This window comes from Culicoides brevitarsis, chromosome 2 (genome assembly GCF_036172545.1).
Source record: "Culicoides brevitarsis isolate CSIRO-B50_1 chromosome 2, AGI_CSIRO_Cbre_v1, whole genome shotgun sequence".
NCBI classification, from domain to species: domain Eukaryota; kingdom Metazoa; phylum Arthropoda; class Insecta; order Diptera; family Ceratopogonidae; genus Culicoides; species Culicoides brevitarsis.
The window spans coordinates 30634009-30646624 of NC_087086.1; the positions used below are offsets into that span (position 1 = coordinate 30634009).

The following is a 12616-nucleotide window of genomic DNA, read 5'->3' on the forward strand; positions in this document are numbered from 1 at the left end:
TTTTTAAAATAAAATGTGAGACATCGAATTTTTGAAAATTTATAAGAATAAAAAAAAATTTTTCGTTTTATTGATTTTTTTATTGAATTTATGTAATTTAGGAAGAATTTAGGAAGAAAATATTTTTTAGCTTTAACAAAAATGAATATTTAATTTTAAAAAATATTCGAAAATCTATTTTTAAGATTTTTTTTTAAAACAATTGAAAATAAAGTAAAATTTTTTTCAAAAAATTAACTTAAAAAAACTTTTTTAATAAAAATTTTATTTATTTTATTTGATAAATCAGAATATCTTGATTTTTTTTTGCGTTTTATAGCTAACAAAAAAAAATAAAAATAGGTTCATAAAAAAACTTTTATAAAAAGCTTTAAAAAAATTTTATTAAATTATTTTTATTTTTGAATTTTTCAGTTAAATTTGAATTTAATTTCATTTTAAATTAAATTTTAAAAAAATTAAAACAATAAAAAATTAAATTAATATTTTATTAATTAATTAATAAATTTTTTTCCTTCCAAAAAAATTTAAATAAAAAAAAATAAAAAAAATAAATTAATTTTTCAGTTAAATTAATAAAAAACAAAAAAAAAATAATTTCATTTAAAAAAAAAAATTAATTTAATATTTTGAGTAATTTTTTTCATTTTTTTTTTAAAAATAATTTAATTTTTTTTAAAAATTTTTAATGAAATTAAACATTATAAAATTATTTTCAGATTAATTATAATTTATAAAAATTTTGAGAAAATTAAAATTTTGAAAAATTTTCAGTTTCAATTTTTTACATGTCTCGCCAATATTTTTACTTGCGAGACACAAAATTATTATAATTTTTATATACCTTGCTCCGATATCTCGAAGGAAATTGTCTCTTGTAGTATGTTAAATTGTACGAAGGATGGTTCCTTATGTGAAAAAAAAAATATTTGATACTGTATGAAGTCATAAAGAAGACGAAAGAATGTGTGAGAAAATTTTATTATTAATTTATTTCTCATCAAAAAAAATTTCCCGCATGTAAGTCTGTCAAATTTATATTTAAATCACGCCAGATTGAGCCTCGTGAAATATATTGAATTATTTTTTTTACTTTTTTTTTTTTGTAAAAAGGACCAAAAGTAAATAATTTTTTTAGTAGCACAATTTTTTATCAATCCGTCCTGTGTCCATTATTTATTAGGTAATTACAGTTGTCTAAAGGTCGATTTGAAATTTACGAGAGATCGTGCCTTTTACTTTACCACGGTCTTTATTCCCGGCATTATTTTGGTGACGTCATCCTTTATTACGTTTTGGTTAGAGTGGAATGCGGTGCCCGCGAGAGTCATGATTGGTAAGTCCCATCGTGTGTTTGTCCCTAATTTTTTTTTATTTTTTTGTATGAATGTCGAGTGAAATTTTGAGATCTGTAAATAAATTCGTAGAATTGCTTGTGTTTGTAGAGTTTGTAGTGCGCAATTAACCCACCTGCAAGAAAAAAAAATAAAAAATTGTGAAAAGTCCCGTTTTGAAAATTAATCAAGCTTTGCCAGCACACGTTTAACCTTGCAGCTTAACCAGCTCCGTAGGAAATTTAAAAAAATAGGATCACAGAAACACATTTTTCATATCATATAAATGACCTCATCATCTAAACTAGCATTCAAAGCACAAAAACAAAACACTTAAAAAATTGTCAACCATGAAACTGAATTAATTTTACATTTTTTTATTCTAATTGCTTCCTTTTTCTTTTCGTTTCCCCCTTTTTTGAATAAAAAACGAAAATTTAGGTGTCACAACAATGTTGAATTTCTTCACAACATCCAACGGTTTCCGCAGCACGTTGCCCGTCGTCTCGAACCTGACAGCGATGAATGTTTGGGATGGCGTTTGTATGTGCTTCATTTACGCGTCACTCCTCGAATTTGTTTGTGTCAACTATGTGGGCAGGAAGCGGCCATTGCACAATGTTGTCTACCGTCCTGGAGAGAATCCAGTTACGCAGGTATGTAAAAGTGTGAAGTTTCTTGCATTTTTTTTGCTTTTGAATTTTTTTTATTTTTTTCGGTATATTACGAGAGATTTTATGGAAGAAGAGAAATATATTTTAGAATTATTTTTAAAAAAATTGGCAATAAAATTAAAATTTTCTTCGATTTTTTAAGAATTTGATACGATAAAAATTTTAAATTTATTTAAATTATTATTTTTTTTAAATAAAAAATATTTTTTTTTTTTAAATTTTTTTAAATTAAATAATAAATTATTAAAAAATAAAAAAAATAATAATTTAATTAATAAATAAATTAATAATTAAATTTTAAAATATTTTAAAAAAAATTTTTAAAAATAAATAAAAAATTTAAAATTTTCTTTTTTTAATTAATTTAATTTAAATTAAATTAAATTTTTCTAAATTAAAATTTTCGAGTAGTGAAATATTCAAAAAGAAAAAAAATATTTGAAAAAATAAGTTTTTTTTTAAGAAAATAGGATCAGTTATATATATATTTTTTTTTAATTTATGAAAAATAATTTAATTTATTTTATTTTTTATTAATTTATAAAAAAAAATAAATTAAACAAACCAAAGAGTAGAAAAAATAATTTTGGATATAAAAATATATTTTTTAATTCATAAAAAAATATAGAAATTTAAATAAAAATGAATTAAATCAACCAAAAAATATAAAAAACCGTTTGGGAATTGAAATTGGATACCGAGCCAAAATATATTTTTTTTTTTTTTTTTTTGTTAAAATTTATTCATTTTAACATAATTTATATCAATCAATACCAACATTCAAAACTTCAGGTTTCATTATGTTTTTATTTAAAATTTTACAATTTTTATCTATCAATCGATTCGTTTTGAATAATTTCATGTCCTAAAGTGAAAATCCATCAATAAAAATGATATATTCATCAAAAGATTCAAATAAATTATTTTCAACATTTTATTTTATTAAAAAAAATCTTTTATCGCCAAACTGATAAAAATCATTTTTTTATCCCACGAATATATAAAAAAAATCAAAAAATAAACATCTTTTTATTTAAAATAATTAATTAATTAATTAATTAATAAATAAATAAATAATTAATTAATTAATTAATAAATTAATAAATAAATAAATGAAATAAATAAATTAATCAAATTAGAAAAAAAAAATATTTAATTTTTATTAATTTTTTCATTAAATTAAAAAAAAATCAAATTAATAAAGAAATTTTAAAATTTTATAAAGAATGAACAAAATTAAATTTTGAAAATTTTAATGCAACTTCTGACTACATGTCACTCTTTACCGCAAAGTATCTTCACAAAACCTGTCATCCAAAACACGTCATTTTTGACATCTTTTTACTCCGTTCGTCAAACAAACTTCTCTTCCTCAACATTTCCTTCCTTTTATCCTTCCACATGAAGGTCGTTGCTATTTTACCATTACCGTTAATCACATTTCTCGCGTAAATTTTTTTAAATCCGCTCTTCCATGAAATCTCTCGTATTTTTTTTTTGTACCTTTTACCAAGAACAACATGTTTTATGATCAACAATAAATTTTTTTAAAAAATAAACAAAAACGCTCGTGTATTATATTTATTATTAAAAAAAAAAGTAAAAAGTTGAAAATGTATATTGATATCACACGCTCTTCTTTTATCATTTTATAAATAAATTTCTTTTGTGCATATTCATCATCATTGTACAGATCTTCTTTGCAAAACGATGGAAATCTGTGAACATATGAGAAAATTCGCACAAAGCTTATTTTGATTTATGGATTTCCATCGTTTGAGATAAATTTAATCAAAGCTTGTCTTCTTCACATCGAGGCAGTTAGTTGCAGGAAATCAAAATAAGTTTACGACACAAACACAAACATACATTTATTTAGAGATAGGATAGAGAAATTATGTTTTATTTCATTCATTTTCGCAAAAATCTATCTTCCACACGTTCATTTTCGTTTACGTTCCGTATCCTTTTTCCTTTTGTGTTTATTTCTTATGTAAATGTCGATATTTTTGTGATACAGAAAAAGATGCAGGCGATGACTTTCGGAATTTTTCGTAATTTATTCTTTTTTTTCTAATATTATTTCTTCGTTTTCTTCCCATTTTTGTTATTTTTTGTACATAAAAAATTTTTTAAAGCTCCGAATTTATGTATTTTTTCATAAAAATAGACCATAAATATCTTTTTTCTGTACAATTTTCGACACACATTCATGCTTTTACGTAACGAAACGAAAAAATGAGTAAATAAAAAGCATTTTTTATTCATGATTGACAACAACAACGAGTTCAAGTCCCACCACAAAAACAAATTTTCGTCTATATTTTGCCTATTATCGCTCCCTCTATCAATAATAACTCCCGAAAAAATAAAAAAAATTCAAGACTCTTGATTTATGTCTTTATTATTATGATTATGACTGTTTTTCGTTACTTACAACTGTGTAAATATGTTTGCGTTCGTTTTTTTGTTTGTTTAGGATCACCAATCAAATCATATATTTTTGCCTTTGATTCGTAGCTTAGTTTCGTGTTAATGCTCATAATATTTAATATTAAATGTTGTAAAAAAAATTTGTGCGCTTTTTTATGTTTCCTTCTTTTGAACCTTTTTTTCATTTTTATCATTGGGACTTAACCTCATATTTTTCATCAATGTACGCGCTTATAATATTTTAAAATATATATTTAAAAAAAAAATGTTACACAACAAAAATGTCTTAGAAAAAAATCACAAAAATAATAAAAATAGAAAAAAAGCACTTTTCCCCACAAAAAATAAATAAAATTAAACACATCACGAAAAAATATTGCTTAGCCCACAACTTATTGCAAAACATAAAAAATATAACATAAAAAATATATAACTTAATAATAAATGTTAAACATCCCTTCCTCTGTTTAATGTTACAAAATTTCGCTAAAAAAAAACAAAAAAAATCCGAAAAAAGTGCAGTTTTGTTTTATTTCTTTCTGTGTAAATCCATATTTCCAGCGTCTTCCAGCTGTCCTAAGCAGAATTGGAGTTATTCTTGCAAGTCCCTTGGTAAGCTCTATTCTTTTTTTCTGTTTCCTGTTTCATTGTGTTTTTAATTTCAACTTTAATTAATTAATTAATTGATAAAATTTTAAATTAACTTTAATTAATTTTTTAATTATTATGTATTTATTCACTTTTTTATTTGTTTAAATTTTTTGTTTGTTTAAATTCAAAATTTTGTAGTTATTGTACTTGTTTGAGATTTTAATTATTTATTTTTGTATTCAAAAAGTTTTTCTTTGCTGTGTATATATTGAGCTTTTTCTGCACAAAATTAAAAAAAAAAGTGTTCACAAGTTTTGTAAAAAAAAAAAAATTGAGATTTTCAGTTTTTTAAGCATTTTATGGAAAAAGTGTCATTTTTAATAAATAAACAAAAAAAAAATAAAATTAGGAAAGTTTTTAATTTTTTAGCGGTTTTCTGAATTTTTATTTGAATATAGTAAAAACCTCTAATGATAGAAAAAAAAGTTACATATAAACTTTCATTATCCAATTAAAAAGTTTTAATAGCGTTTTATAAAATACGAGTTTTTTTTAGTCGTTTTTCTTCAGTGGTATTAACAGGAAATGTAATGTTATCTCGTAGACGACACTCAATCTTATCTGGTATCAAAAAATAATTTTTTTTTATAAAATTTTACAGTTTTTGTTTCAATATTTGTAATTATTGTTATTTTACAAAAAAAAAAAATAGAATTATTTAATATTTTATATTAAATTAAATTAAAAGAATAAAAAATTATAAAATAAAAAAATAATAATCAAATTAAATAAAAAAATTAAATACATAAATATTTATAAAATAAAAAAATAATTAATTATTATTATTAATTATTAAATTTAAAAAATTATTTAAATAAATAAAAATAAAATAATTATGTTATTACACCTAATTAAAATTTAATTATAATTAAAAATAAAATAATTTTTCACGCAAAAAAATAGAATATTTTTTTTTACTTTTAAATTAAATAACAATTAAATAATTAAAATATTTTATTAAACAAAAAATTAAAAAAAAAATTGAATAATTTGAATAAGAAATAGTTTAAAATATATTAAAAAATATATAATTGTTATTTTTTACAAATAACTTAAATAACTTAAAATTTATTTTAAATAAAATTTAAATTTATTTAAAAATTAAATGAAATTAAAACAATTTAAAATAAATATTCGAAAAATATTTTAAATTGTATAAATTTAATAAATAACTTATTTTATTTATTTTATTTTATTTTATTTTATTAATTATTATCTTCAAAAAATTTAAAAAAAAATAATTTTATTTTATTTAATAATAAAAAAAAAATTAAAATTTATAAATTTTATCAAATAATAATTCAATTTTACTAAAATTGAATTCAAAACAATTTTCCAATTTTCACATAAAATATTTTAACGAGAAATTCTCGTTTTGGTTTCAATTTTCCTATAAATTGACAATTATATTAGTTACCTGAATATTTCTGGAATTTTCAATTAAATTCTTGCTCTACTGAATAAATTTTTAACAAGTATTGAATGCACTTTTGGAAAAGTCCATTATCAAAAATTTCCTATGAAATATTTTCATAAATGCTTAAAAAAAATTCTACTGAAAATCTGAAATTTTTTCCTTTTATTTAATTTCCGTTCAATATTTTTTTAGTTAAAAAAAAATAAAAAAAATTAACAGGAAATTTTATAATTTTAATTTTTCTCAATTAATTCCTTTTGACACACGAAGAAACTGCACAAATTTCACATTTTATCGTAGCAACCGCACTTATTATTATCTTGACATGCCACCCACTGTTAGAATCTGCACACACACAAATACCCGCACACACACACACACACATTTTGTCTTAATGCAACAATCTTTAGTATATTTATTTAGTTTTGTCCATTAATCATTCGTCTCCCTTTTCGTCTTCCGTCTCCATGCATGCGATACACCCTCACTAGATATATATTTTGTCTTGTTTGTGGTTTGACTATTAAATATCTCCGGAAAGTTGTGTGCATTTGTGTGGTTAATAGTGGCAGCCAACCTACAATAATTATTATAGAACACTCTCTCTCCTTAGCTATCTGTGTATTTTCGTGGTGTTTTGTGTAAATTTCGTGTCTGTCTTTCGTGTGTATGTGTGCAAAATTGTATAATTTATTTGCAAAATGTTATTAGTCAAAATCAATTTGGATTTCCTGGAAGACTTTCCGATAAATATAAATAGTTATCGATATTCGTTGAAGCGTAGTTGTGAACTACCAGGCGTCCTCCATCGACACTAGAAACGCTATAAATATCTAGAAAGCACCTTTTTTCTAAATTTAATTGAAAAATTAACGATAAAAAATTAATAATTGACTAAATTTTTTCTTCTCTCTTTTTGCTGTTGACACAAAAATTACTAGAATAACGAATTCGTCTATTCCGCTACGACTAACAAAGTAATGCAAAAATTTTTCTCTCTAACTCTAAAATTAATAATTAACAAAAAAATTAACTTTTTAACAAAAAAAAATCAAATTTTCTCACTAAATAAATAAAAAAATCCCTACTTTCATATTCCCGGCGCGCACAAAAAATCCCAGGAGGTGATTGAGCAAGAATTTCACGCAGCGATCTCGGCTGAAAAGCCCGCAGCTGCGACCGGAGTAGTGCCCATTGTCGGAGCAGGAACATCCCCGCCGCCGCCTCTGTCTGGTAGCGGCGCCGTTCTCACGTCAAAAAGTCCGTCGTCCGTTGCAGCAGCTCGTTCGCCCGTTGGGGGGGACGATGCGGAAATCGGTGCTGCCATGCCACTGATGATCGATGAACAAAAGCCACGGGCACGAGTTGCGGCCCGTACGCCCGTACAAACGAAAATTGTTGGCAACGTGAATGACGTTGAAATTTTAGAGACGTGTTTTGGTGTAAGTGCAACCTCCTTCCTTTTTTCTCTCTTTGTTCTTTGGCCATGCATCGTCAACGAACGAGAACGAATTTCTAATTTTTTTTCTAGATGATGTTGTGTCTTGTTGTTTTTTCTTGTTGTGATTTTGTGTAACTAAAAAATAAAAAATAAGAGTTTATAAAAAAATTGTGAGATATTTTTTTCCCTTAATAAAAATCTAAATGTTTGAATTTGAATTTCTTTCTGGAATGACATTCACAAATCATGTTCATACATTTTTAGTCTTTAAATCTTTCTTCTTATTCATTAAAATTAATTTAGATTATTTTTTATCATTTAATTTTAATTTTTTATTCCCCTCAAAACAAACACCTGAAAAGGGAATAATTTTTTTGTATCACAAAAATGCTGAAAAACACTCAAAACAATTAAAGAATATACTTCAAAAATTTTAAAAAGTCACTTAACATGTAAATATGAGCTTTAAAATCTCACAATAAATAAAATAGCTTAGGTTGATTTAATTTTTATTACAAAAAAAAAATATAATGATAAATATTTAGAATAGTTTTAATTATAAGACACACAATTTTCATAATTTTTGGTTTAATATTAATATTTATTATTTTTAGGGATCGAACAAGTAATTTTTTTTTTTGACAAATGGCAAATTTTGACATTGCAACTTTTTGACAAGTTTCAAATTTAATTTTTCAAAAATGTTACTTGCTACAAATTTCAGTCAGTTAAAATTTATTAACTGAAAAAAAAATTTTAATACCTTCGGATTTTAAATAAAATTTATTTTGACAGCTGTCAACAATATATTTTAAATTTCATATAATAAGCGTATTCTGCCAAAAACTGAAAATCTTAACCACAAACTTAATTCTGTAGATTTAATTTTAATATTTTGTACAAAGTTTTTAACACAGTTAGGAGTAAAGAAAAAAATTGACAGTTGGCAATATGACAGATGTCAAAATTTCAAAAAAAAATTTTTTTTTTTGAAGCATATTAATGGATCAAAATTCAAAGCTGCAATTAAAATTTGCCTAAAAATTAAATTTTTATAAGAAAATTTGACATCTGTCAAAATTTGAGCTGTCAAAAAAATCTATAAAAAAATTTCGAAAATAAAAAAAAAATTAAATAATTTTGAAAAAAATCAAAAGATGTCATTAAAAGACATCATTTCAAATTCATCATTGAAAACTTTCTAAAAAAAAGAAATAAATTTGTCAATTTATTAAATTCAATGAAATGTCCAAAATAATATAAATGTCATAATTTGACCAAATGGCAGATGTCAAAAATTCTTTTAAAAAATAACAATTAAATATAAAGAAAATTAGAGGATCAAAATTCAAAGCTTTCAACAAAAGTTTGCCCAAAAATTGAGATTTAATAAGAAAATTAGACATCTGTCAAACTTTGAACTGTCAAATTTTTTGAAAAAAATGTTCATAATATTTTTTTGACAGCTGTCATCAGATTGAATATTTCAAAACAAAAAGTAAAAATTTTTTAAAAAATTTACAAAATCTTTTAAAAATATCGACAAAACATCAACTAAACGTCAAAAATCATAGAAATGTCAAATGTCAGAAAAAATTACTTGTTCAATCCCTCAACACAAAACTTTTTCGCATCATAATCCAAGTCAAGAGCAACTTTCTCGTCGTATCTCATGACAAATATTCATGAAAACCAGCTCGAAACTTGTCTATCTACCCATGAAACTTGCCTAAAAACAACAATTAACGCTAATACATATATAATAATTACTCTTAGCACATCACAATCTGTTGTAATTTAACCTTTTATTTAGTTTTCTCCTCCGTCCAAAATATCTGCTAGAAATAAGAGACCTTTTTTAGTGAACCCATAATAAATAAATAATTTCAGATTACATTTTATTCATACGAACCTCGAGAATTGAATAACCATAATTATATTTAATCCCCTTTTTCTCTCACTCTCTCTCACTCATTTTCTTCACATTTATTTTCACCCACTCTAATCATCATAAAATAATTAATTGTGTGTGATTGTTATAAACGGAACAGAAAAACACGTTGATTAATGACTTCCTTTCGCTTTTCTCATTATTTTTTTCCTCATTTCGCACCTTGACGCGGAAATGCAGCCAGGAGAACAAACCAGCAAAAAGCGCGAATCCGGCGGCCCGAACGAGATTGTCGCTTGCACGAGTTGCGGCGGAAGTGCCAGTCCGTGCACTCATTCAGCGAACAATGGATGCGCCACAGAAGTAATTTTTTAATTATTTTTTTTTTTTTTCAATTAAATTTTAATAATTTTTTTTAGACATGTTTCGTGCAAGTCCGGAAGAAAGAACCACCGCATCCAATCCGTGTGGCAAAAACGATCGATGTTATAGCAAGGATTACGTTTCCCACAGCGTACGCCGTTTTCTTAATATTTTTCTTCATACACTACAAGGGATTCTCCTAGAAAATACTTTGCTTGGTTTCCAGACGACGAACAGCAAAAAAAAATGCAATCGCTCAATTTTCATTATACTTGTACGTTTTCGTTTTCGTAAAGTTAGTCAAGTAATGCAGTAACCACAATATCATCGTAGCGAGTAAGATCTTCCAATTAGAAAAAAAAAGAAAAAAATTAAAACAGGCAAGAAATTAAATAAATAATAAATTAAATAAATTTATAAATGTAAAATTTATATAAAAATAATTATTATTATTAAAATTAAATATTAAAAAAAAAACAAAAAATAAGCGTTCGACAGAAAAAGGGTACGATAAGCAGTAAACTGCCTGCAAAGTTTTTTTTTTACAATTTTTCAAAGCCAATATTGCTTACAAGAAATCTTGTGAGAAATTTTTTGTAGTGGGAGGAAAGGATGAAAAAAGAAAATAGACTGAAAATAAGGAAACGATGGAAAATTATTTGAACATGGGACGAATTAGATTCAAAATTAATAATAAATAATTAAATAAAAAAAAATAATTAATAAATAATAATTAATTAAGGATCGTGTGTAAAATTAAATAAATATTATAATTAATTAATTAAAAAAAATAAATAATTAAAAAAAGACAATTTTCAATATTTTGCTTGTCATGTCATAAAATAATCAGTAGCAATATTAAAAAATAAGAAAAATTTAATAAAAAAATATTTTTTTTTGCTAGCTTGTGCTCGTTAAGTTAATAAGTTTTCTCAAACAATACACAAAAATAATAAAATAAAAATAGTTAAATAAAAAAAATAAGAAAACACAAAAAAAATAAAACTTTGTTGGACCAACAAACTCGAAGAAAAACATTGAATTGCTTTAAACATGGTACAATCATTTTCTGCATCGCGCATTCGTTTAACGGTTTATTAACTTAAAAAAAATAGTAGAAAAAAGCCAATTAACTTTATCAAGCAAAAAATAGAAAAATATATTTATTATAAAAAAAAACATCCTTTTTGTGATTTTGCGTGCCGGCCCTGCCCAGATATATAAATTTTAAGCTTAAAACTTAAAAATAAAAAATTTTTTGAGTGTACCTTAATTTCAGCAAACTACAAGATTAGCTTGTAATTTTTGCCTTTTATCAAAAAAAAAAATAATTTTCAAAAAAAAAAATACAAAGAAAAAACTCTTACATATCAATTGTGGTCTGATGGAATTTACGTTTCACGCTTTTTTCCATCGCAACTGTTTCTTCATTACTTAGCCATATTTTTCGAATGTTGGTCTTGTCTTTGCTAGATGCATATATTTTTAAGTAGATCCGTTTAAACATATAACTTGTACATTGAACCGTGTGACAAAAACTGCTAAAAAGGACAAAAATACATTACAATTAATTAATTAATTAAAAAAAAATTGAAAAAAATATATAATTAATAATAATAATAATAAACATTGTATATAAAAAATAAAAATTATATTATAGAAAATTAAATTTAAAATTAATAATAAAGAAAAAAAAATACAGCTCAGCTAAGATTGTGATTATATAAAAAAAAATGACAAAAAATATTCATAAACACTTACCAAGAAAAAACATATTTTCCGAGTAAATGTAAAAAAAAACAATAAATAACAATTAATTAATGAACATTATATTATGTGTGTGTAAAAAAAAATAAACTTTCTTTAGCTTTTTCATAAAATCGTCGTTTTTGTCATAAAAAAAATAATTATTTAGATTCGTAATCGATGTTAGAAGAAAATTTCACACAAAAAAGAGTACACACAAGTCTTTCAATTTCAATGCACTTTTATATAATGAACTAAAAAAACTGTAAAAACTTAAGCACACTCGGTCTTAGTTAGCTGAATCTCTATTCTATACGATATTATTTATTATAAACATTATTTTTTAGCTTTTAACACATAATTAATAGTATAATCATCAGGAAGTCCTTGAAAAAAAATATATAATTCAATTTCTATATCAATAGACGTGTTAAAATATTAAAAAAAAATCATATATAAGAAGAAAAACGAAACAAAGTTCGAAAAATATGGGTATCCTTTTATTACAATTATTATATTACTAACGTTTTAAATACAATTATAACGAAAAACATCATTTTACCTTCATTATTTTTTTAATTTTTTGTTATTAGGAAAGAAATTTGTATAAAAAAGTATCCTAGAATGTGTAAAAAATAATAAGGAATTAACTTTATGATACACACA

At 23.4% G+C, this 12616-nt stretch overlaps 1 protein-coding gene across 12 annotated transcripts in view; it reads left to right on the forward strand.

Moving 5' to 3' along the window:
- LOC134832191 (glutamate-gated chloride channel) overlaps nucleotides 1–10536 on the forward strand; it is an 81999-nt gene extending 71463 nt beyond the window's left edge. For 3 of the 12 annotated variants that reach the window (XM_063846139.1, XM_063846138.1, XM_063846142.1), the window contains 6 exons: nucleotides 1184–1336; nucleotides 1776–1990; nucleotides 5003–5053; nucleotides 7631–7951; nucleotides 10082–10204; nucleotides 10261–10536. In XM_063846139.1, the coding sequence (XP_063702209.1) occupies nucleotides 1184–1336; nucleotides 1776–1990; nucleotides 5003–5053; nucleotides 7631–7951; nucleotides 10082–10204; nucleotides 10261–10407 (1010 nt within the window). In that variant the 3' untranslated portion in view covers nucleotides 10408–10536. The remainder of the gene's footprint in view (nucleotides 1–1183; nucleotides 1337–1775; nucleotides 1991–5002; nucleotides 5054–7630; nucleotides 7952–10081; nucleotides 10205–10260) is intronic. The other 9 variants (XM_063846140.1, XM_063846141.1, XM_063846143.1 and 6 more) reach the window with 5 other exon arrangements.
- The last annotated feature ends 2080 nt before the right edge of the window (nucleotides 10537–12616 follow it).